The sequence below is a fragment of the Agelaius phoeniceus genome, chromosome 2 (assembly GCF_051311805.1).
Source record: "Agelaius phoeniceus isolate bAgePho1 chromosome 2, bAgePho1.hap1, whole genome shotgun sequence".
Classification (NCBI taxonomy): Eukaryota; Metazoa; Chordata; class Aves; order Passeriformes; family Icteridae; genus Agelaius; species Agelaius phoeniceus.
Window position 1 is genome coordinate 63,999,882 of NC_135266.1, and position 26,631 is coordinate 64,026,512.

Consider the following 26,631-nt stretch of genomic DNA (forward strand, 5'->3'; position numbering starts at 1 on the left):
TATTTGTTGTTTATTCGGGTTTTCCTTTGTTGTTTTGATGAAGTTTTTTAAATGAAGCAACTTAAGATGCTGTATGTAACACAAAAAGCTTGCAATGTTCTTCAAAATCCAAAGTTTGCTAGTGAAGAGGTACAAAAAAGTAATTTTATTACATGTAGTTTAAATTTAGACAATAATTAAAAGCAAAATCCCACCCAGCTTTCCCTTCCCCCTCTGAGGGAACCAATATAATCTGAAGTCACTGGAGAGTGGAATTATTTCCATTAAGCATTATAAATATTGCTTGAACAGATTCCACAAAGTACACATTACAACTTATATTAAAATATACCCAAATATAGAGATTTACTTCAAATTAGTTTTCCTAGTAACTCCTTTCTTCGAAGTCACTTGCAGAGGCTTTGAAGAGACATCATTTTTGCACACTTGAAGCACTGCATACACTTGGTTAATTACACACAGCAAATGGCCAATTCATTCACAATCATGCAAATGCAGCAAGAGACAACCATGCCATTTGCTCCTCTATAATCCCAGGGAGTTAATGATTTAAGTGACATCATTCAGTGGCTCGGGCCAGACTATTTTCCAACCCCAGACAGTAAATTGGAGATAGGAGCAGGCGGTGCTAGAACGGAGATTTCCTAGGCTGGAAAGGCAAGTCCGGAACACCGGCCGGAATCCTTTGCACACTGCAGCATTCCCTCTCTGCCTGAACCTTGAGCTGGATCCACCATCCAGGCTTGTTAAATGCAAGTGAGTGTTTTGCTTGACACATTTTTACAACAGTTCGCTCTTGAGCACTGAAAACATTTGTTTTCACTGTGGCCTTTCAGGTTCTGTGGTGGAAGAGACCACAAAACACTTGCCTGGACCCACACAGTTACATTGTAGCTGGAAAAAGAACCCCACAAACACCTCAACTTACGGCCTCATTCTTTCAGTTCTTAAAGGCTCCACATTTACTGGCTTTAGCAATAAATTCCTTTAGCAGGGGACCATCCATTTGCCAAAATGCTGTAGTTTGTGTCACTTCTGTCAAATGATTGACACAAAACTTAAAGCAGAATTCCTCTAAGTCCTAAAGAGGTGGGAAAAAAACAAAAAGAAAAAATGTTATCTTTGCTTTCAATCACAGAAAATATCATTGAGGCACAAATGCCTATTTATGTTTTATTTTTGCAGCAAATTGGACAAACACACCCAGTGGCTCTGTGTTTCCCCCCCAACAGTCACTATGTAAATGCAACAGAAAATAATGATTCTACCCACATATGTCACTATGAAAAGGCAGCTACAGAGGAAGTAACCAAAATTTGTTTCTCACTATATAGCAGCAGTCACAAAAAACAGCTTTTCTGAGCAATATATATTTTAAATTCTCACACTTTGTTTCATCTGCACTCTCTGACAACTTTGAAACTCCAATGTAAATAGGAGATCTTGGGGTAATGATGTATAACCAAGACTGTGAATAAAGAAAATTCAGCTCTTTTCTTTCATAATATGAACAAATCTATTATTTGTAAGGTTGCTTGACTTCCTTCCTGCTTCTTGAAAGGCTTAGCTAGATCCTTCAAGTTCCAGGCTCAGTGTATCCTGACTGGACAGTTTGTACAGCAAAGATTAGGCAGAAGGTCCTTCTGTCCATTAGAAACAATCTCTGCTACAAAGTACTTCACAGGGCTCCTGAATGCAATTCAAATGCAGTACTGGAGCACAGTGCAGCACAGCAATCCTTGCAGAAAGTGGGCTCTGGATATTTGAGTTTACTTGGAAATGACTCCCATGGAATAATTAGCAAAGCCTCACAACCATCATTGCACTCTGGTGATGTCAGACAGAGAGAATGCCTTAAAGAGCACCAAAAAAAGGCACAGTCCTTGTCAGTGCAAGGTTCCCCACAGAACATTTCCCACTCAGGTTATTTCTAACTCCTCCTTTGAGGAGGAAATCTACTCTGTGGTGCAGATTTAAGCTGCTCTAAGGAGGATGCTGCAGCCCTGACAAAAAAGGGCAACTGCCCACACTGTTCTGGTTTCTTTATCAGATGTTTGTAGGACTCTCTATATGAGAGAACACACTCTTCCTTGGCTGCTCAGCAGGATGGGCACTGCAGGAAGGCAAAACAAACTCTCTAAGCCCCATGATGTAGGAAAGACTGAATAATATTGATGCTTTCCCTTAAGGTCAATACTGAAACTAGAGCAACTGTGTGTGCCAGTGCCAGTTCTTGACATAACAGTAATATAAAAATATATCCTGGCCTAAAACCAAGCATTCTGAAGCTGCAGATCTTGACTTGTGTGGCATCTGTGCAACAAAAAAAGACAAGCTTATTAGAACTGAACACTGACAGTTGTGGTATTTTTTAATAACAAAATTAACTAGCATTTTAAAGAAAATTACATCATACACATTGCAATATTTTGCACTGCTTTATTAAAAACTTTATATTCCAAGTCAATGCAACAGAAGCATACAATAAACAGAATTATTGTAGTATTAGTAACTCTGGAAAAATCTAAAGTTCTGTATAAAAAGAAAGGCTGAGTTTCATTTGCAGATGGATGAGCTCCCAGCAAACTACTTAATATAGACTTAGGTGAATAAAGGCACAAGGTACAGCTAAGGATTATTTTAAAATCTACAACAAGAAGCTCGCCCTGACCTAATTTTAACCCCTTCAGTCAGTCACCAAAAGAAACTGCACAAGTTTAATGTCATGGAGGTATTTTAAATTAGTGAAGCAGCTTCTTTTAAGTGTCGTCTTCTGGCACACACCCCCCTGAAAGAACTACATCAGCCAAGCAATTCCAAGCCCCCTGCCAGCATTGCAGCATGTAAACCCAACTTTTGCTGACGCCCAACCCCTCAGCATCACCCATTCTCTCCTGGAAGCAGCATTGAAGCCTACGGTTCTAACTTTACTTGGCTAGGGAGCTACAGGTGTGGCAGAGTAACTGGATTCCTTACAGCCCTTACAAGCAGAATCAATCACACACCTAAGACACATCCTGCAAACCATCTCTGGAGGCTAAAATATGGGAATCTTCCTATTTTTTATGAACTTCTATCAAAGACATCACTATTCACAGTAGATCAGAAGCCAGGACAGACACTAACACAGCTTTTGGTTAAGGTCTGTCAAGCAAGCATCACACCTCAAGGCTCTGAAATAAGTAAGGGCAAGCTGCATGCCAGCTGCTGGAAATTAAGTACAAGAAAAAGCAATAAGTTGATTTACTGAGTACCAAAAAACTGCTTTGTAAGCATAAGCAGCAAGTTCAAAACCAACCAATTGTAAAGTTGCCAACGCAATGCACAGATACTACTGAACACAAGCAGCCAAAGCAAGCCCAGGAATACTTCCTGATTAGTTCCTAAAGCAGCATGTTAGGGATCTAGGAGTGAAGTCAGACATTCCACAGTGAGGAGGTTTCACTCCCCTCTTCACACACTGTTGCTCTGTCTTCAACGTTTAGAAGGCCCCTGAAGCAGTTCCTATCCTGACACTTCATTAGCATACTCTGAAAACTGGAAGTGTATTTGTACCTAACAAAACAAAAAAGCTAAAAAAAACCCACCCCACCAACCAAAAAAAAAATCCCAAATGCACTCAATCCCCAACCTACCACCATGTCATCACACACAACACACAGCCTTACAAATAAGCAATTTAAGGCTTAAAAGCCTGCTTTTCATTATGTTACTTTTTGTTTAAACCTTCCCCTTGTTTCAGAGTTAGTGTTTCCATCCTCAGAAATATCTGCATACTAGTTCACCTTCCCAGTACTGGTTTATAGGGAAAAATGAAAATAAAAAATGAGATACAAAAACTGTATTTGCCATGAGAGGTAAGTCCAACATTCTCAAATTCTGAAAATGGCAAATAAAATTAAACGAAAATAAGAGAGAGCTTATATGAAAATGTAACCAGCTGCTTTTCTCCATAGTTTAAGTCAGGAAGCAGCCACCCATTTAAGAGATTGAACTTTAGAAGTTTACCTCTGCATCATATCTGACAGCAGCAGAGAGCAATGAAAATGCATTTTCCACAGTAATTCCTCTCTTGATAATGTGCTGACACAGTTTTTTCAGTCTGTTTTCACAGTATGAAGTAGCCAAATCCAAGAGCCCTGCAATTAAAACATCATGGTATCAGTCAGTCGTAAAATTATCTCTGCTCCTGCAAAGCTCTGTATCTCTATAATGTGCTTTTTCCAAGTAGGGTACTATTCAGAAAATGCAGATTAAAGGCAAAGAAGAACTTTTTATTACCTCATTCTGCACTCCTGTAATCTCTGTAAATATGAAGGCTGTCCTACTAACTTGCATACCTAGTGGCAGGCACCATAGCATGAGTAAAAAACTTTTATCAACAAATGGGCTTGAATTACAGCTTGTTGTAATTGCTCTGCTGTCCAAGTTTCCTCCCCATTAGATCTACTGAGATTCTTTGATCATATGCCAAAAAGTAACTGACTCAAATTAGTAAAACATGCAAGTATTTTCACCCAGAGAAATAGTTCCTCTCCCAACCTTGACCAAACTGCTCATAGTTTACTTCTAAATACACATTATTTTTGCTGCAGTTAAGTTTGCTACAACAGCATTTTAAAGACAGCTGAATTAATCACCAGTGAAACACATTCTAGGCTAGACTAGAAGCCTGTATTTAGTCACTTATACTGCAAGCCCTGGCCCAGTTTTTCTGGCTTTGCTTTCTGACCATCAGCAGTACCTATTGCATCTTCCGGCGGGAGGTCAACGCTGTCCGTGTACAAGTACTCGAGGAAGGCACGATACACAGGGTAGGAAAACTGGTCTATTTCTATCACCTCCTTCATATCCTCGTTCCAGTATGACTGGAACATGGTTCTGAAGTGTTCACACCTAGGAGACAGAGACATCATCTGGAATACTATTACACACACACAAATGTTACATTACAGTCCCCCCTGAAAAACATATTTGGGGCACTCTACAATACTCACAAATATTTTACCATGCCCCATCAGGGCCAGCAGTCCACATTTTGGTTCCTAACACTGTAGCCTTCATTATGCATTTAAATAAAACTCTTCTTTTGCCCATGCTACAGAAACATCTGTGTATACACTGCAATCAGACCAACTTAACAGAATTTATTATCCCAGGAAAAGCAGGCTCAGTGAAAAATTAATGTGGACCCCCTTTTACCATCACTTCATTTAAAGCTATTGTGGATACATGGATACTATCTACTACAGGTTTTGGGGTCCCTCCTTCCCTCTTACTGTTTTTTGCCCCTTTGATGATATCCTAAGCTTGTTCTGTACAAATAAGAGCTGTGAAACACAACCACTACCTGATTTTCAGAACAGCTTTGTGGACATGGATGTACTTTCCATCCACACGGAACTTCAGGTCTGAGGTTTCTGGGCTGTCAAACTCTTTCTTCAGAGACTCTGCTACTGTTAAAAAGTCTTCATGCTCTACAGAAACAATTTCAAAACAAACAAAATGAGATGTTAAGAGCATCTTAAATGGAACATACTCATCACTAACTAAAGCTAGGAGCTTAACCAAGAGTTGTTAAGGAAAACATATCTGTGTCAGAGATCCACTGGCTTAAGCAGAAAAATGGGAACGATTGATTAATCCAACAGCATTTCCTGTTGGGAAGGGCTGCTCCACAACAGCTACAAGCAGCAATGGTCAGCAGTTCCCATTCCATTCCATTGCACAGAGGCAGCACAGCACTAAGGGAAGTACCTGGAGAACTCTGTCTCCATGTGGGCACTACCCACAAGATTCCCAGCCTCCAGGCAGCTCAGTGCTGGCTCAGCTTAGCTCTGCCCCCTGACCTGCAGAGTGCTGCTAATGGGAGTCTGCAACACCCCTGAAATCCCTGGGGAAGGGGCCTGCAGCACTCCAGCCACACTGACACGGTGTGGGCTGGGCCTAAAAAGAAAACAGGTCACCACATGGTCACCTTTCTGTGCTGGCAGATTGGATACAGCCTGCAGGCTGATGAGGTCTTTGCCAGGCCTCATTAACATGAACTATCACTGACACCAATTATTCAGTTTATGAGTCAGTTATAACAACACAAAATCCAGCAGCAGTGCTGCTGAAGGTACAACCAAGGACACAAAACCTCAGCAACTCTGGAAGTGGATTAAAGCAGAAATACCACAGTTTTCTCTATTGAGGCCTGTGGCACTGGTCTCATGGAGACACACTCTCTGTGTGTCTCTAGAAATTATACAGGAGTTGCAGCACAAGCTGTCTGAGGCTTCTGGTAAAACAAGGCCTCTGAAATTTCAGAAAACCTAATGTAACCCACTATTCTGATGCATCTTAAATGTGTGTTTCAAAGTGGCTTCTAAGAAGTGAAGCATGGAAAAGAAAAACAAATGGATTTCTACTAAACAGAATGCAATCCACAGGACTGTATAGAGCTGATGCATATATAATCTGCACACCACTCTTCACCATTAGGGACACTAAATTATTTTGCATTTAAGAAGAAATACTGCTGTAACAAACTACTCAGAACTGGCAAGCCATGCCTGTGCCACACAAGACCTTGCACTCCTCTGACTTACATGAATCACCCACAGAAACTGAATCTCCTCTGGCCCAACTAAGCCATGCTCCAATCCCTCTCTATTTGCTCATGTGATCTTTTTTTTGCTAGGTCATGAGCTTAGCTTTCACTCCAAATACTTTCAGTCCTGCAAATTTGTATTTCACCACAGCCAATCCTGAGTGGCTGATTCATTTTTTTGGCAGGGACACTGTAACTGTAAGTAGAACAATAACCTTTACACAGAGTTAGCTCTCCCTAAGAAAACAAAACAACACCAGAAAACCCAAACAAACAAACAAAAAAAAACCATAAGAAAAAAGAAGTGTTTACTCCTATGTGATTAAAACAGGTGGGAAAGGAAAACACATATGGAAAATGGAGATTTAAAAATGCTCACAGAACTAATTATTTTGATTTAAATATTCAGTAAGACTGCCAGACTAAGTGGGGAAGAATCCCCAAAGGCTAAGAGGAATTAAAGTGCAGGTAACAGAGGTCAAACACCTGGTTATACTCAGTCTGGGAATACCTCATAAAAACAAGGGACTTGAAACCAGGGAGAGATGTCATTTAAACAGCTCTCACTATTAGCAAAAGTCAACAGACTGGACAACCAGGAGACCTCCACAAGTGTGGAGGCAAGAGAGAGCAAGACCAGCACATATTGCAGAGGATTAGAGAACAGAGAAAGTGACAAATGGGATAAAAGCAGACTTAGATTTACTCAGGAGCAGACAGCTCAAAGTTAATCTTCTCTCTCTTTAGCATCTCTACTCATTCTCCCCTACAGGTGAGATGCTGTTACCTGGACCTCTACAAATGTGGTAACGTGCTAAATGAGAAGTTACCACAGAGCAGCTGGGTTAGGACAAGCCAAATGCAACAGTAAAGTAGGAGAGACTTAACTGGAGAGAGATTACTTGGGATGTGATCCATGGCTCCCCAAAAACAATTCCATACAGGGACTAACAAAATTAGGGTCTGTTGTCAATAGATTAGGTGTCCTAAGAGATCTTGAGAACTGAGGAGGCAGCAGATGTAAGATGAAACATCCTTATTTTTTTGAACATGAAAACACCTTCATGTTTTCCAGGAAGTGCAAGCTAAGCCCTTTATATCCTATTTGGGGTCAAATAAGAATTAGCAGCATGTGGATCAAAGAAAATAAAGAAAAAAGGTTTGAGCTTATTTGTTGGACACAAAGACAGCACCCCACAGAGTAATCCAAGGCAATATAAGAAGAGAGTTCCAACAGAAAAAGCAATTAAATAGTCTTGTTTCACAGGGACTATTATTTACTAGTCTGCCCATCTTTAAGGATAGTCAAACTAAATATACTTGAGACAAATCATCTCATGAAATGAAAACTTGGAATTCTGTTACTTTCAAAACAAGAAAACACAGGGGAGAGATTTGCTCCTAGAAAGGCAAATACTAATGAGGGAAAAGCTACAGGTGACACTTAAAATCCAAAGTTGTTAGATACCAAAAGAAAACAAACCTCAGGAGTAATCTTCCAAGCAGGAATAGTTTTAAGAGGAAAAAATCCTTTGTTAACAGGTGTCCTTTTTCAGGGTTATGCTGCCCAGAAAAGGTACCCAGACATCTGTAACTCTTTGTCTCTATTGTCTCATATTGTCCAATTCAATTTGTCCAAATTATTATTACTCTAATTGTATCACTATTTTTATAACCGTTTTATTACTACTAAACTTTAAAAATTTAAAACACGAGTGATTGGCGTTTTTCACACACCATATTCCATCATGCAACGGTAAAACAGGGTTGGCTTTGGATGTACACTGGCAAACAACCTTGTTACCCTTACCCTGGATCCCCAGCTGCTGAAATAGCAGAAGGAAGCAGAAGGAATAAACAACTAGCCACAGAGTTGCCAAGCTTCCCTCCTTGAAACAGAAGCCTGCCAGGGAAGCAGCGTGCTGTACCAATCACCAAGGGACACAGGGACAGCGGGAGCTGGAGCTCACCTACGGAGAGCAGGCGCCACATGACGGCGGGGGTGGCGAAGCAGGCGAACACATCGTCGGTGCAGGCGAAGTGGGTGAGGTGCGGGAAGGTGACGGACTGGCCCCGGCACTGCCCCCACATGTACACCTGGCCGCTCTGCGTCTTGGCCGCCGACGTGTGCGCTGAGTGGCAGGCGGCGATCTCCACCACCCTGCGGGCACAAGGAACACCGTGAGGCACTCGCAGCACTTCCCAAAGGCCTCACCAAAATAGCAGCCAATCAAACTAGGCAGCAACAATCCTGTACTTGGGTTTTTGTCCTGCAGAAAGGTGATACTGCTTGAACGGGTATTAAAAAATCCCAGAATTAAATTTTGAGATTGTAGATTTTATTGTAATCAGATGTTGCTTTAGCTATGTCCTTCTTATCAACTGACTTCCCTCCTATTTTTTCATAACTATGGAAAAGAGGATAAAGAAAAAACAAGTTTTGTTTTTCTCCCTTAAAACCAACACACATCAGAAACTTATTCTCAAGAAGAAATTTCTTCTACCTCCTTTTAACTTGATTTTTGTAGGTTGACAGAGCTCTGACCTACTGCCTGTACTTCAGACTTATTTTGCTGTTAAGCTTACTTTCCCTCAACACTGAAATTCAACATGAAACACAGTGCTTCATTTGAGAGGAATGAATTCTTTAAGAGCTATGGTTGTTTTTAAATAAAGTCTACATAGTCTTTTCACCCACCTCACAGTTTTTTAAAATACTAAAGTTGCTGATGCTCACTTATCTATCCTGTTCTCCCGTTGCTCAGGCAATCCCTAGATTCTTATCTGAAACACTGCAAGAACTGAGAAGGAACACAATTCCAATTAAAACACCACAAAGACATTGCCAGAGTTTCTGTGCATGTGAGAAGTAAAACAGGGAGGGTTCCCAAGTTCAAAATAAAAGCTATGCTTTCCTGTTTTTTCTCTGTGGTAAAAAACACATCAGAGGATTTCATGCTTTTGTGCCAGAAACCCATCAACCAGAACAAACAAATATCCTTCCAAGCAATCTAAGAATGCACACACAAAAATGTGTATTCCTTTACAGAACAATGCCCATGAAGAGTTAGATTTTTAGGCAAAAAAAAGTTTCAGCACAACGTTCATATTTAAAGTGCCAAAATTATTTCAAGACAAAACTCAAAGAATCTACATCACTTTCAGTATATGTATCAATAATTTCTGGCAGAAAGAAAACTGATTTTACAGTAGTGTAAAACAACTGTCAACTTATGAACCTCTATGCAACATCTCTGCAAGACACACCATAGAGTATTTATTTTAGGGACAACTCACTTTTTATCATAGCTATCAAGCTGAACTACTTCCCTCTCCAAACCTTCTTTTCTTAGCAGAACAGATTCTTCTTTTTACAGACTATACAACACTTCAGCAGTACAGCAGTACTAAAGCACACCTATGGTACACATACTTACAGTACATGTACAGGGTAACATGTTAACCATGCATTTAACACCAAAATTCAGGAAGATGACCTTCACAGCTATTCCTCTGAGCTAACACTAAATGAAGTCTGAACATTCCTTACATCTGTATGTGCAATATTTTTCAAGACAGCACCAAATGAAACCTCTTAAGTAACTGCTGCCAGCATTAAATATAAATGACAAAAGAATTACATAAACAAAAAGATCAGGAGCAGCAGTAATGTGCTTCATGGGAAATGACAGCTCACCCACTTTTAGCACTGTTTCCAAGGGAGCCAAGTCAAGCAAGATGAGTAAGTTCAAGTGACTTATCTCTCCCTTAGATCCCAAGCAGAAGTTCTATAGTACTTCCCCCTCCTTCATCCATTGAACAAATGCCAGCTTTATTATAACCCCATGCTTGGGTTCACATACAGTTCTGAATGCAACAGTTCCCCTTGACAACGGTTTACTCATGAAATAAATCACTAACAAAACAAAGTTGATCTATCTGCAAATGTACACATTTCTCTTTCACTGCTTTTTAAAGAATATTTCATTTTCCTTCACTAGTGTCAGTTCCTTTGCAGACAAACCAGCCCCACAGCAGTGGTTTTTATTGTGATAGTTCCTTTCTTCTTTCTCTGACCCCCATTTTTAAGCTCTTAAACATTCTCAATACTGTGAAGCTTTAAAGTGTGAGAAACAACAAAAAATAAGAAAGACTTCCCAAATAGGGGAGAAAAACAAAGCAGAAGTGTTTCCTAGATAAGAGGAGACTGAAAATTAAGAGATCTATAGACCAAGACAAGGTACATTAATGTGCCCAGAAAACACACAAGGGCCCAGAGAATGGGACTGAGATGAGCAGCAAAAGAGCTAGCCCCAGATATGAGGATGATGAAAGAGGACTGACAAGGGTTAATTTCATTCTTTTATGAGTCCAGGAAACTAAAAAAACTACAAACTACTAACTGGTACAAGTAATAAATACGGGTGCTAACTGTCCTTAGCTTAATCAACCTTGCAAATTGAGTTCTATTTTCATGGTGGACTATTTCAAACCTTTCAAAAACTGTTTTTCTTCACATGTCACTTCTTGCAAAGGTGGTGTTTCCTTTCTCCCCACTTTCTTTTTCTTTTTTTAATGTAGGCCTCAATTCATGGCTTGGTTTATTGATTTCATAGCTCCAGTTTTAAGCAATGGAACAATATACAGAATAGCATAACACTTATTCCTTCATTATCTTTCAGTATCAGCTAATGCAAAGTACATTTTGTTCAATAACCATTACAGACAGCAAAAAGCACTCAGTGCTCATTGTAAACAATAAGTTACCATCCTTTCCCATATTTTTAACATCAGCAACAGAAAAACAATCCACCAAGCCCTACACATGCATGCTTCCACTGCTAGAGACCGCATAACACATGCTCAGACTTTATCAACCCAGAAAGAGCTTGAGCAAGATTACCTTTCTTTTTCCATCATGATCTGCACAGGGCTGAGCTGATTACTTTTATTGCCAGTCCCCAGCTGCCCGTAAGTGTTAGCTCCCCAGGCATAGAGCAAGCCCTCATCTGTTAGTGCTAGAGTGTGCGCATAGCCGCAGGCAATCTGTAAGTAAATGTATACAGCGTTACTCCCGGACCAAACACAATGAGAAACAAAATATCGCACACATTACCTTGGCTAGCTCATGGTAAGTATCTCAGGCACTCTGCACCCAGCACCACAATGCGATACTTCTCAGTACTGGCAGCTAACACGAGCTATGTTGGCTGCAGGTACTGCCGAAGTCCCAGCTTCATTAACTGCATTGGCTGCTCCCAAGGAACTTACTGCACACTAGACAAGTCTCCCTAGATGCTACCTGCTTTCTTTGCACATGAGGAACACAGAACTTCTTCATCACATCTTGCAATGCTCTGAAAGTATTTCAGAGCTGGATTATTCTGAATACAGTATGAGTACCTGTAATGAGGAGAGCTGCAGTTCAACAGCCAACAACCCTTCAACCCAACTTACCACTTTCAACTCTATAGAACCTTCCCAAAAACCCAGGAAATCCCAAATTTTAGTTTAATTTCTAGCTAGAAAAAAACCAAAAACCAACCCAAATCCAAACAAACCAAACTAAATCCAATCACCAAACAATAAAACCCACCACCATGTCTCATCTTTCCTCTCCCCTTGCTTCTACAGGACTAATTAGAATACTTAGAACAAATTTGAACATCAGATTCCCCTTGTCTTTAACTAGCACATTTCATTTAGTTTTGTAACAAGTATGCAATTTGTATCAACTGCATAATCCACTAGTAGTTACAGTAGCTAACTTTAAACCTTTCCAAGCATTTACCAAATCAAGTATTTCACAGCTTACTTGCATGTTGTATAAGCAAAATATAATTCAGTGTAGCTAAAAAAAATTCAGCGTTGGAACTAGTGAAATCTAGAAGCAGGTGTAATACTCCAAAGAGAGGTTTCCAGCAGAAGCTAGCAGCAGGAATGCACTTTCACTTCCACGCTGGGCATACCTGGAGCACACAGACGCTGTGCAGCGCTGCCACTCTGCACGGGGTCAGCTGGTTCCCGTTGTTCCCCAGCCCGAGCTGCCCATTGCCATTGTAACCCCAGCCATAAACCTGAGTGCACAAGGAAAACAAAATGAAGCCATGAAGCCACTCTTCACCAGGAGTACGCAGCACTTAAGACTTAGTATCCAAGCACAAGCCAAGAAAAGTACTTATTAAAAAATTGTGTGCTATTTGAAGAGCAATACAGAGAAGACTGAAAGATATTAAGTAAACTGCAATGACTTACTGCACTCAACTTCTCCACCCTGCATTTACCTTTTAAAGAAGCTAAAAAACATGTCTTTGAAGTATGAGGAATTTGGCAATAAACTTACACTACACCAAAATCTCTCCCATAGCATCAACACTGACTTTTACACCACCCTTTCCCTTATTACTTTTCCTTTTTTTTTAAGTTATTCTGATGAACTGATCACTTCATATGGAGGTCCCCAGTTTATCTCTAATTCTTCCTTTAGTTTTGTTACAGTGGACACACCATGACATACATAAGGACAATGAAAACCCATCTCAGCCTCAGGGACTTTGCAGTCCTTCCATTCACAAGGAGATACTACCCTCTGGTTGGTGAAATGAAGTAAAACAGAGGTCACAGTTCATACCTAAAAGCAAGACAGCACCATAAACTTATGTCAAATGGAACAGTTGCACAATGGGAGGGCAATGTTCAAAAGAACGCCTTGGGTTTGTTGCTGGTAATTAAGCAATGTGTTTAAAAAACAGGATCAGCCAATGTATCCTTGCAGAAAAATTAACTGTTTGATTGTGCATGCTTTAAAGAAATAAACTGAGACTAATTTAATTAATTAAAACAATTTAACGTAACTTATGTTAAGTAATCTCTTGCAACATGAAGACAAACATGGTTAATACAACTGTTCAAATTCTTGCAGTTGCAGACTCAGTAAGAACTGTGTTCCAATACAGTCTTTGCCATAAGAAGGAATACTGAAAGACTGCATCTCCAGTCACTCGCAGTGTTTTCCTGCAGCTGGCTCACAGAAGTTGCCAGGATAGCTCTGTCAATAACAGCCCTAACCTGAGCCCTCCCTGCCAGCATTTCTCCATATTCAGACACCTGCTTGGTGGGCTCAGGTGACAGAGAACGAGGGAATGCAGCAGCAGCACTTACCTCACCATTGTTTACTACAGCCATGGAGGAGGTCTGGCCACAAGCGATGCCAACCACAATTTTACCCTGCAAGCAGTTGGAAACTCTGCGAGGAGTTGGCTGGTTGGCTGTAGATCCAGATCCAACTTGACCACAGTTATTGTAGCCCCAAGCGTACAGCTGTCCATAAAAACAAACAAACAAAGCCACACAGTTTAAAGCTTAATAATAGTAATGATAGCAATAGATAATCTTCCCACAGGCAGCACTAGATTGGGTAAACTATCCTACTTAACAAGCTAAAATGCCTAAAGTTCATTTTCAATAGAAGAAAATTATAAGCAGCATTAGGACTCATTTAGCAAATAGGAATATAGCACTTTTTCCAACTTATTGCAAAAGAATGATAGCATCTGACTAAAACAGAAAACAAAAGGAATATATTTCCATATTAAATACAAGTCAGACTGTAAGCCAAAGAGCATAGTGATTGTCTTTACAATTTCATTATCTTGAAAAAGGTATGCAAGCCAGAATATCATTTATTTCCCAGACACACTAACTCCCCAGTTTAGAGCTATGTAGTTTTCTTCAAAGAGCTCCAAGCCAGGTTTATTGCTGGACACTCATCATACCTCTTCTGCATCTTTCAAGAGCTGTGAAAGAGCAGGGTTTTGTCAGTTTGTGTTTCACAGCAGCATTAACAAAAAAAAATTCCACAATTTCTGTCAGTTTAAAGTTTCTTGGCGCAAACTAGCACTAATACAAGCAAAAATATGAGTTCCTGTTATCTGAAAGTCAGGAAGATAGGGAAGTAGTTTGGTATAAAAAAAATTACAACTCTGTGGCTTTGGTGCCTCCAATTTTTATTACATGTATACATGCCCACAGCTTGGAGTAAAATTGTTTCTGAGGGTTCATCCTCTGGTGCCTCATCCAGTTCAGAAGTTTGGCCTCTTGGAAACACCTTCCACAGACATGCTTGGCAATACAAGCACACTGACAGGTACCCTCATGAGAAACCTACACATCCTTTGGTGCCAGAAGCTGTTTACTGCAACACCAGACCAAGAGTCATAAAAACTAACACCTCCATCAGCACCAAAAAAAAACCCAACCCACCAAAGACAAGAACAAAATACCCCCCACCACCAACACAACTCATTTACAATGAATAACATGAACAAAAGAAAGAATCAGTCCTTTGCTTTTTGTTACTTCTAAATGCTCGATCTTTGATTCCTACTGAATATTTGAAGATGCCTCATAAAATACTTTAATTTTAATAACAGGAAATACTTAGGTAGAGAATCTCAGAAGGTAGATCAAAATGCCAAAGGACATGCCAGAGAAGCATGAATGTTTGCATTCCTTTAATTCTATCATTAAAATACTTCTTTTTTAAATTTGCACTGCATGAAAACTGCACTGAACCATACCAACCAATTATGCCAGGTATTTCCACAAATACTTCCAACTTCAATGTCTCCCTGAGGTTTTTCAGGCTTATTAGGACACAAGGGGGGCTGACAGCCAAATCTTTCTATAAAGCTGCTTAACACATTTTGCTGCTTTCAGTGCACTCAGTTCTGGTAAAAGCTCAGAGCACAAACAGACCAAGTTACTGCAAGGTACACCAGGGATGGATTTAAAGTACATTAACAAGCCACACTGGGCAAGCCAGCTGCAAACACCAGCTCCACGGTCAACACGAAGAAATTTCCCTGCTTCAACTGAGATGTCAAGCATATCACATTTATGACAAGAAACAGTCTGGCCTGCACAGGCAGCTAGCACACAGCAGCTGGCACCTCTAGTGTAAGTAATGTGTGAATGTCCTCTCCTCCCTGCATGCTCACCAAGCTTTACACTTTGACCAAGTCAAACATGACAGCACAAAATCTTTCCTAAGTGTAGGTTCTTCTTTCAGATAAAACACAGACCCCTTAACCCAATCTCTCTTTACCCTTAATATACTTGGTATTGCTGTTGCACTATTATTCCATACTGGGCCACAACACAGACATGCTCAGATTACCAGATGAGAAGAGCTGTAGTTTCCCTTTTCACTGTCAAAAGGTTTTAAAATTAGAGGTTTTCTTTTATTACTGCACAGCTGAAACCAGATTTTCCACTGTGCATACATTGGTCAAATCTGCATAACTGGAAACTAATTGGATGTGTTTCCCACAACACATAGCCTGAAGCCTGAAACAAACAGCATGAAGCAGACTTGGATATAAACCCAGTGCTCTTTCATTAGCTACACAACAAGGTATTCTGAGGTGTGCAGAGCCACATTCTTCTGCAGTACCAATGTGGAAATGCAAGACATTTCTACAAGAAAAAGACTAAATTCTAACCCAGTAAATACAAATTCAACATACCCCCTAACTAAGAGAACTGCAAGCAAATAAATAACATTTTGCACCTCAAAAACCATTACTTCCCCTCTAAGTGGCACATCTTTCTAGTCTCACCCCTGTGAGAAACACAAAATTTTACTAAGTTGTATTTCCCTTGTTCTGGGAACGAGGTTCTGGGGTTCCTTTTTTTTTCTGGCAGGGGGGGTTAGTAATTTGGTTTTGGGGTTGTTTTTTTTTTTGTTGTTCTCAAGTCTGCTCTGAAGAAAAGGACACCTTATTTTGAGACAGCAAGAGAAAAGGTTATATTTGTAATTACACTGTAGAAACAGAAGTTCAAACTGCAAGGTCACCTCCACTATTCACTTCAACAAGGAGATTAAGAGATTTGAACAGGTTTCAACTTACATCCCCATCCAATGAGAGTGCCATGGAATGATGAGAGCCACAAGCTACTTCCACCACTTTCTTTATTAAGAGATTTGTGCAAACTTGAACAGGAGTAATGCCCTGATTGGTTGTGCCATTTCCAAGTTGGCTGTAACCATTATGTCCCCAAGCATACACTTCACCATCTGCAAAAATATTTGTGATGAAAACCACTAAAAATTCCAGGGAGGTTAAGACAGAATTTTAAGAAATTATCAAATACCAACAGGAAATTGAAATTAACAAACTATTAGAAGAATCATCTGTATGCTATAAAATTATATACTTTGTTTTATATTCATACATCACAGCATATCCTCTAGATTGTGGAAATACATGGAAGTGCACAGGTAAGACAAAGTACATCATAAGTGACAGTGTAAAATGCTACAACCTCAACATAGTAGAAATGGAAACTTTAGCAATTACAAAATCCATTTACTTCCACTTAAGACCAACAAGAACCTCTTAGTGTACGTTAGCCAGTTAACAAGTTAATACAATTATACTATAATCCATTCCCGTTAAATGCAAGTTTAGCTTAAAATCTCTAACTTATGTTTCTAACTAAATGTTAATTTTCTACCTTCAGTACAAAGAACAACATGGGGTCCACTTCCATAACTGAGACTGGAGATCTTCTTTCCACATAAGGCTTCCAACTTCTTTGGTACTATTGTGCTCTGATTATCTCCAGTTCCCAAACAATTACTGCAATTCAGTCCGAAAACAAATACCTGAAAAACAAAAGAATACTCATTTCAAATGTTTTATGCTCAGGTATGCACAGATGTGTAATGCTCAGGTCTTCATTAACTAGGGACAGAGTTTCATCTTGGACCTCCAGGGGCCAGAGACATCCTGCATGGAAATTAACAACCTCAAGAGGCTGCACAAGGGCATTTTGGATGTTAACTGAATTATTCAGATTTGTACAGTCCTGGAATTTAAGCCTTTTATTTTATTTTTATTTTCAGGAACTGCACCATAAGAAGTCTGAAATTCTGAAAAGGGGAAGCCACCGCCTTCTTTTAAAAGCAGTTTGTAAATAGCAAATAATGCATAAGCATGTAAAGAGCTATACTGTGGGAGGCTCATCCTACAGGCACTATTGATACGACTTTGGGGAAAAAAAATCCTTCTCTACCCAGTCTTACCAGAAACTTCCCATTAATACATCCCAGAACACCTGTCTCATTTTCTTTGAGCAGCACTATGCTAACTCATAATGAGTTTCTGAATCATTAAAATCTACAGAATCTTTCACGGTATTTTTTACTTAGCAAGCCATAACCTCATTTTCTATCTTCATACCTGTCTGCACTTAACTTCAAGCTACCACACCTTCTTTTAAATTCTGCCTGTCTTCCAAAGTGCACGTAATCCATCCTGGCCTTTGCCACGTGAAAGTCTTCTAACAGTCCATTTATATTGTCCCCACACAAAACTTAAGAAAAAAAAAATCAAATGTTATATCCACCACATTTTAGATTTCACAAAATGCTTTTGAGAAGCTACTAATCTACAGCCATTCTGAAAACAGGCACTTGTGGCAGCTCACCTCGTCGTTGTGCGTGATGTAAATGGCTTCGTTGGCCGACGTCCCGAACACACACGCTTTCCGAATGGAAGCAATTTCTTGGGGGGAAAGTAAGGTAAATATTGGCCACTTGCCTACGTCCACCATGATGCTGCTGTGTGTCATGACGCCTCTACAAGCAAGAGGACATTGCTGCAATAAAAAAAACACAAACAAAAAGCTTATTAAAAAGAGTATTTTGTGCTTTCATTAACAGACAGTAAGGGAAATTCCTTTACATGGAGAAAAGACAGGTAGCTCTGAAAGTAAATATTCTGTATGAAATACGGAATTGTATTTCCTTGTATTTAGGTGAACAAAAAGCTCCTCACTGAAAAAACAAATTGTGTCCTTAACAGGGTATTTAAGTAAACTATATTCAATACAGCTAAATGTCTGCTCTTTAACAAGCAAACTTAGTAAAAATTTGTGATTTAGCAAATATCCACTGGTGGCAGAGTGGAATTCTGAGGGAATTTTCAAAGGGAATTTCAGTTGCAATTCCAATTTATAAAATTTTCACTTGTGAATTTTTTGTAATCTTACAAGTTACAAATGCCATGTAAGCAAGCAGTTGATATATATGTGAAACATACAAATAAAAATAAGGATGGAGCTGTTATGAACATGACCCAAATCTGCCATCTCTTGTGTAATCAAAAGCTGTTATGGTCAAAAAATATTTGTGAGAGCAGGAAAGCATGAGCTTGTGCAATTAGGCAGTGAAACACATCAGAGAACAGCAATTAAGTAAAATTGCCATAATCTGTTACTTAGAAACCAGGTGGATCACATTAACAGCTGGAAACATGACAGGGTATAGAGATGTTTGCCAATGAAAACAAACATATAGAACCCATTCTTCTCCAGTGCTCCCTCTTCCCAGTTTCCCCAGGATGACTGCAGCAGCTCAGGAGCAAAGCTGACAGCACAAACATCCAGAGCTCATCGAGGCACTCAACCCTGCACATCACATCGCCCACACCCTGAAGGGACTCTGCTGCTTACAATCCATGATCCATGCCCAGGGCTATCAGCAAGTTCTGTGAAATGTGGAGAGCATTAGGTGAAGAATTCCACAGAATGTCAGTGACAAGACAAATCACCATAAAACAGTAAAAACCAAGGAGGCAGGGAATTTTTCTATGGATAAGAATTGCAGTCTCTACCCAGATGCCATCCTCTCATCAACACTTAGTTCTTTACTTTTCATTTTTTGCTTCAGTGCAACCCAATCCCCCTATTCTTTGCTGTGCTGCTTTCAAGTCAGGCTGCCTCTTGATGGTGCCTGGGTACCAGGTATGGATAACAGTGAGAACACAAGACAGCCTCTCCGCTCTTCTTCTGATGCTTGGTTCGCAAACTGTGCTGACAACCAAGACCGGGCTTCAGAAAGCCATTTAACGACAGCAGTCAACTGTTACTCAGTGCAGATGTTTTTTGGAAGAAGGGAGTTTAAAAAAAGTAGCAATAATAACAATTAAGAAAATGAAGTTTGAGAAACACAGAGGTCACTGTGGAATTATGTCCATTAAAAAAAAAAAAAAAAAAACCTGACACAAAACCCAGGCAGGATTGCTTCCTTATCAGATTCCATAACTTTGGTCCAATAAACCCAGCTCTGCTCTACAGACATCTCTTACTAAGAGCCTGACTTAACTCTCTATTTCAGATTTGAAGCAGGTCTTGAAAACATCTGAAATCTCCAGAGAGCAAATGCATAATAGATTTATTTGTAGAGTAGGTTTTTTTTTTTTTTTTGGAAGTCTACCTGATGGCAAGGCATAGGACATTCTACACAGCTAAACAGGTTTGGATGCATTTAAGCCTTCTTAATTTCCAGTCCAGTTACAAGCACAGGCTAGTTAGCTGCCAAGATTTGTCACCTCACCTTGGCAAGTCTTTTAACGTATGACACTATCAATCAATTAAAACAAGGCAGCAATTACTTGTTCTTTTGAGCAGACCAAGGAAGTGTCCCTTCTGACTTCACCTATTTAACTTGCCTCATGTAATATACAACTGCCAAGGCACAAACGAGTCAACCTGGATTTTAAGAAAACTATTTTCTTCACTGAAGTAATTTTCAACATAACCTGTGAAGACAGGAAGACAAGGTGTAAATTGGCTGGATATTCTCTGGCAGAATAACAAGTTTTACAGCACCCAGAGAACCAAATCTATTCTAAAATTAATAAGTGTAATATGTGTTGCCTTTTCTCTCCCTTCCTGATCTGTGCACTAGGTCTCTAATCCATTTGACTTCTTTCTCTTCGGCTCTGTATGACTCAGTTAATCACTGCTCTTTGACAAAACCTTTCCAAGCACTTCCAAAACTTATGCTGCACTCCCCACACCTCACAGCTCAACCTGACATCTTGTCAAACTAACATCAATAGATAAAAGCTTTCAAGCACATGAGACTTCCCAAACTGGAGATATGAGCAATTAACTCCATCCACAGGTGAAGATCCTTACAATTGTTAACAGGTGTTAACATTGTTTTTCCCAAAACCATGCTGTATATTTTTAGTCATTTCAGCTGTTACTACATTTCTACAGTTATTTCAGGGGTTTTCCTCAAAAGGTTCTTAAGGACAACTCATCTGCCACTGGTAAGTCTGTTTCTTAAATAAATCTCAATCCTAAACTCTATCCAGGATTTAGCAACCAACAAAGTTTCACAAAAATCCTTAAACCAAACAAACAACGTATTGCCTTTTATGTCATATGTACTGCTTCTCCTCAAAGACACACTTTTCCCTACTCTTGAAATATTAACTACTGTCCTTAGATTCTGCTGTTTGCTGGAGTACCTATCATCACTGGCTTTCAACATTTCTATGGCAGCAACAGCAGCTGTTTTCCTTTATCCTTTTGTCCAAGAGAGAGAAATTACACACAAACCTGAAAGTTCTGGGCCTTATACACTGACTACTGCTTCTTAACTGTAGTTGCGCATAGAAAGCTGATTTAACTATTTATTCTTCATTTTCCACAGAAAACAAATACTCTACCTAGGCAGAAGCACCACCTTTTTCTCTCTAGAAAACAGATTCCTTAATAACCTCAGCCAATTTCCCAGTTGTCCAATAAAAGTTCTGGCAGTTACAGGAAGGAAAAAAAAATTCTACAAGTGAGGAAAAAAGTATTTGAGAAATCTATTTTCAAATGTAGGACTGTAAACAGAGGTATCAGTAAAGTTACTCGTTATTATCAAAACTGAAACCAAATTGGTTCCAGCATCCTGTAGGACATACTGCACACTTCCCAAAAGAGCAGATGCTCTGTGATACCATGACTGAGCCCTCACACCAACTACACTCACGCTTCATCCCTGCACACCATTGCCCGAACCTGGTGGGGACAGTTGTGAGGGAAGTTTCTTCTGGGCAAATCCTTGCCATGAAAGGCAGATGATCCAGGAGACTCCAGACATGGCACCACAAGCAGGAGCACAAAGAAACCCAGCCTCCTTCCCTCACCCTTCCTGTAGTGTGTCAGTCCCACACCTAAGGTTATTTACTTTTCTTGACAGGACCCTGCTACATCACACACCGTGCAAGGGCTGCACCTCGGCTGAGAAGTTTGTAAGGGCAAATGTACCAGATGGAGCCCCGAGCAGCCAAGGTATTTTAATCTGCATGCTAATAGCTCTCTCAATATATTAGCTTCAGGCTATTGCTCTGACTCTGTGTGCAACAAGGCAGCAGCAGCTCTGAGGAGTATCCATCATATATCAACACCCAGATCTTAAGTTAATTGCACTTAAAAACCTTATGAGTATAAAACCCCTGAGCTTAAACTGGTTGCCCAAATTGCTTTTAGAAACACTGCATGCCACCTCTCAACTGTTAATTTCTGCTGCATGATGCAGAGGTAGACAATTACACAACACAAAGCTTTACTTCTGCTGCAAAATGAACCAGCAGAGGGAGTTTATATCAACAACACCTCTTCTCACGGCTCTGACATCTCCAAAATGATCCAACAACCTCAGTATCCAAACAGAAACAGAGATCACTCCTTGAATTTCACTTAGGCTAAAAATAAGCAAAAAAGGGCGGCTTGTAAAAGAAAGGAAACTGAACTGGCCACATATTGTGACGAAAAAGAAACTGACCTCAGGGTAAGCACCAACATTAAGGGAAAAACATTTACATCTGCTCACAATTTAAAAAAGCCACACACTTCTGGAATCATAGGCACCTCAAAAATTCTGTGTTAATCTGCTGCCTACACATTCATCTCCTCGGTAATTTGCTTACTAAATAAAAAGCCTGCAAGCCGATTCACAGTGGCACATGAAAGACAAACATGAATCCTGCCTTAAAAAAAAAAATGGCAGCGTTTACAAAATGCTTTGTTAAAATGATTTTAGATACTGTTCTACAGAGTTTATAGTTCAGCTAAATAAATCCACGCTGGATAGAACAATAGCCTAACACAACATCCTACCGGGAAAACAGTACCAATTGTCCTCGGGACAAAAAAAACCTACAGTTAACTCCTCAAAGATTATCCCCTTATTTGCAAAGGCTGCTGGAACACAATTGCACGTTTGTTTGTTTCACTCCCTCCTTAGGCTCCAATGTTGCAGCTTATTCCAGCTAGGCAGACCTACTCCTGTACAGAAGAACTGCAGGCCCAGGCCTTCATTTCTCCTAATTGCCTTTGGGAATTATGAACAGCAGTGAGAACACAAAAGCTGGGATATCTGGCTTTAGAACAACGCAGAGTGACTGGCACACTAAATCCCTTTTTAATTGGAAGTACACCTTAACCAAGGAAGAATCAAATCCTTCACGTCATGCCGATCTTCCCCCCAGTCTACATTTCCTTTTTTTGATTTCATATCTTGGCACTGAGAAGGAATAGAGAAACCATACACTATCATTATATTAACAATACTATTGATGTTAAGTAGATGCATGAACCAAGGGATGCAACTGAGGCATTCTCCCTGCCAATGAAGAGACCTGCACACCCTGAAAAAGTGTGCCCTAACTTACTTTCCTTGGACCTTACAGGAAGAAAAATTTCTATGGCAAAACTCATGTGTTCCAAACCTCTACACAATTTATTTTCAGATATCCTTAATGTGCCACACAGGGGAGGAAAGAACTACTGATCCAAGGGCTGACAACCAGATCTCCTGTTTGCTTTGAGTAACCAGCTGAGAGAGATAAGCAAGCAAAGAGCACCATCATACACGTGAATGCTACTGAACGTGACTGGTTTAGCCACAGGAAACCACCCTTATGAGGGTGACTGCCATCCACCCACCATAACAAACCTCCAATTACAAAACTGTAATTACAACCACACTTTGCCTTATTTTCTTTTTTTTTTTCCCTACGCTAAAACAGTAGTGCAACTTATCAAATCCATTCACTGAGGACGTCTTCTAAAGCAATGCCTGTCTTCCAATCTGACATATAGAGAGATAAGCATTCAAGGGGAAACATTCATATTAAGGCACTAAAGAACGAATGCATCTTAACAACAGCTTCCAAAGTTTTTCCTAAAATACCCTGTGCTCCAAGCACATTTCCATTTATGATGCCTTGTACCCTTTTCTCTTAATCCCACCCCTTGTCGGAACGATTTAAGCCCATTTTACCTTCCGTCAGTAGAGGACAACACAAACGGGTCACTTCAACTTTCTAAATCAGAACCCTGCAAGTTCCTTATAAAACAGGCAAATATTCCTTTAGCGTTCATTTACAAGAGTTTCCGAAATTGGAACTCTTCAAATAAAAACAAAGCAAATACCCCTTCAGTTTAGAAGAAGTGCGTTAAAAACCCGAACAAACGCTGTAAATATTCATAGAAAGCCGGGCGAGGAAGAACAAAAAGCGTTGAGTTTTTCCTGCTCCTGGGTTGTTTGTTTTTTCCCCGACCAGCCGGGTACCTCAGTCAGGCTCCAGGAAGCCGGCGACAAAAGGGAAGGATAAACCGCAACACCACGAACCAGGAAAATAAAAGAGAAAAAAATCAGTAAGACCGCACAGTGTTAAGGACGTGCAGTCGGAGCCTTGCAGAGGCTGAGGGGGAAACTGGCTAGCGGCGAGACAGACGCGGGTGAGGGTCCCCACCCCAGCCCAGCCCAGCTGCGGCGACGAGGACCCTCTCTCTCTCTCCGTCCCTCCCTCCTCTCCTCGCTCTCCCGTTCCGCACGGGCACAGCCACCCTCGCAGCCCCGCTGCCCGCCCGCTACCCGCGGCGCGCTAACGGGACGGCGCGGGGCGGGCGCTGCTCCTCACCCGGTGCCCGCGGCGGCTCCCGGCGGGCTCTCGGCGGGCTCCCCGCGCCCGCTCCGCCCGGCGCGGCCCCCGCGCGCCCCGCCCGCCGCCGCCGCTCGCGCTGCCCCTCACGGCCGTCGGGGCCGCGCGCGCCGCCGGCGCCAGCGCACGTGACCAGGGCGGGAGGGGAGCGGGGGGGGCAGAGTTGCGCCGCATCACGTGACTCGCCGGAGGGACGCGGGAGCGCGGGGTGGGGGGGGGAGGAGCCCCCCTCCCTATTGACCGTTCGCGCGCGCTCCGTCACGTGGGCGGCTCCTCGCTCCCCATTGGCGTGACGCGGCCCCTGGTCCGCTCAGCCCAGCCTAGCCCAGCCTGGCCCGGCGTGGGGCGGAGCGGAGCGTGGGTGGCGGGGACGGGGCGGCTGGAAATCATCCCGGCATCATCCCGAGTCCAACCTCCCGCCGAACGCCACCGTGTCAACCGGGCCATGGCACTGAATGCCACACGCAGCCTTTCCTTACGCACCGCCAGGGACGGTGACTCTGCCACCTCCTAGGGCAGCCCATTCCAATGCCCAGTCATTTTCTGAGAAGAAATTCCCTGGCACAGCTTGAGGCTTTGTCCTGCCGCTCAATTACCTGGGAGAAGAGGCCGACCCCCACCTAGCTCCACTCTCCTGTCAGGGAGCCGCAGGGATCGATGAGGTTCCCCCTCCCCGAGCCGCCTTTTCTCCAGGCTGAGCGATCCCCTCAAGTCCAAACTCCCTCAGACCCTCTTCGTAAGGCCTTGCTCCAAACCCTTCCCCGCCTCCGCTGTCCTCCGGAGCCCCTGCAGCCCCTCAGAGTGCTGCCCTTCCTGAGCTGATGGCCCTGTCTGCCCCGCATCCTCCGCGGCTCGGCCCAGGCTCCCTCCCCGGCCGGGGAGCAGAGCCCGCCTGGGGCTGGATCGCTGCTGGCTCTGCTGCAGCCTGGGGCCAGTCAGGCCTCAGTCCAGGTGGGTCCCAGAGACAGGGCTAAGGGTCTGCTGACACAGTCACTCAGCGACTTCTCTTCATTCAAAAGTATTTAGGCAGCTGATAAACCCCTGCTAGGCCTTAGCATTCACAGTCTTGTCCCTTCACTGTTCCAACACCTGCGCATCAAGTAGGCAGGATCCAGGAAAGGAAAGATTGGAAACCGGCATTCCCAAGAGAAATCTTTTGTTAGCACAAAGTTGTTACCAGGAAATGGCTTCTTTCTTTCTCAAAATTAACTTTTTTTTTTTTTCCTGACAGTGGGTCAGAAGGCAGCTGGGGGTTGCAGGGAGTGGAGAGCTGATGGATCTGAAACATAAAGCAGTAAGGTCAAGCCCACTGGAGGTATCAATCTCTTTTTGAGGGTGGTCAATTTAAGAAAAAGCTAAGTTCAAAGAAGAAATTGTAAGGAAAGGGGAAAGGGAAAAGAGGAAAGGAAAGAAAAGAGAAGAGAGAAAAGAAAAAAGAAAAGAAAAATCAATTTTAGTAACCCAGGGATCAAGTGTGCATGGGTTGCTCTGAGAGGGAATCAGTGATGCTGGAGAAATTCTGCTCTGGAATACGAGGCAAGGAAAGCACAGTGGTAGGTCCTGGGTAGAAAGAGCATTTTCCTGCCAAGTTGCTGCTTGCTGCGCTGCCAGCATCAGGAAAATACTGCTGAATACATTGTGGGAATTCTGGAGCAACAGAAAGAAAAGGCATAAATAAGATACACGGAAAAATGTCATCAGTGCCTCTGTGGGGGCCAGAAAGGGAACATACACAGCATTTGTTTTCAGCTTGTGTTTGTGGCTTCGCAAAGGAGTTGTCTGTCAAGAGCAGCTGCCTTTCCTGACATTGCTGGGAAATGGTGCAAAGGTGGAGCTGCATAAACAAAACTGTGATTTTAGTTCTGCAGGACAGCCCTGCTTAGTTACCATATGCAGAAGCTCAGTTGTTTTAACAAGGCCAGAACACAAGCTCCAAGTCAGGGGTTTTTTTATTCACATGGGTTTATTTTTCTTCTTATTAGTTATCACTAGTCAGTTTTCACACTAATTTTATCATGCAATAAGTTCTTAAACAGTAGTTGCAGGCAGTTCATATTGTGTGTGAGCTTTACGAGCAGCTGAAACAGCTACAGAAGTGCTCTGTGTGCAGCAGAAATAATTTTATTATCTTGCAAATAACTAGTTCCAGTTCTTTTTCTCTCAGTATGGCTTTTTGCAAAAGCCAGCAATAACAAAAAGCAACCTTCCTTAGCATTTCTTTTTCTACAAGGAAAAGGG

General features: G+C 41.5%; 1 protein-coding gene across 4 annotated transcripts; it reads right to left on the bottom strand.

Annotated features, from left to right (window-relative positions):
- Positions 1-122: 122 nt before the first annotated feature.
- Positions 123-24,529, bottom strand: RCBTB1 (RCC1 and BTB domain containing protein 1). 4 transcript variants are annotated; one of them, XM_077173707.1, is made up of 13 exons: positions 24,373-24,508; positions 23,730-23,856; positions 18,089-18,259; positions 17,114-17,264; positions 16,507-16,673; positions 13,757-13,915; positions 12,565-12,672; positions 11,499-11,641; positions 8,566-8,756; positions 5,351-5,477; positions 4,745-4,896; positions 4,009-4,139; positions 123-1,081 (listed from the first exon to the last, which is right to left on the bottom strand). In XM_077173707.1, the coding sequence occupies exons 3-13, from the start codon at positions 18,230-18,232 to the stop codon at positions 941-943; spliced, it is 1,614 nt and encodes a 537-aa protein (XP_077029822.1). In that variant the 5' UTR covers positions 18,233-18,259; positions 23,730-23,856; positions 24,373-24,508; the 3' UTR covers positions 123-940. The 4 variants fall into 4 exon arrangements, with proteins under 4 accessions (XP_077029822.1, XP_054509148.1, XP_077029823.1 ...); XM_054653173.2 differs by lacking the exon at positions 23,730-23,856 and having other exon boundaries at positions 24,373-24,529; XM_077173708.1 differs by lacking the exons at positions 23,730-23,856; positions 24,373-24,508 and adding an exon at positions 24,021-24,188.
- Positions 24,530-26,631: the final 2,102 nt, after the last annotated feature.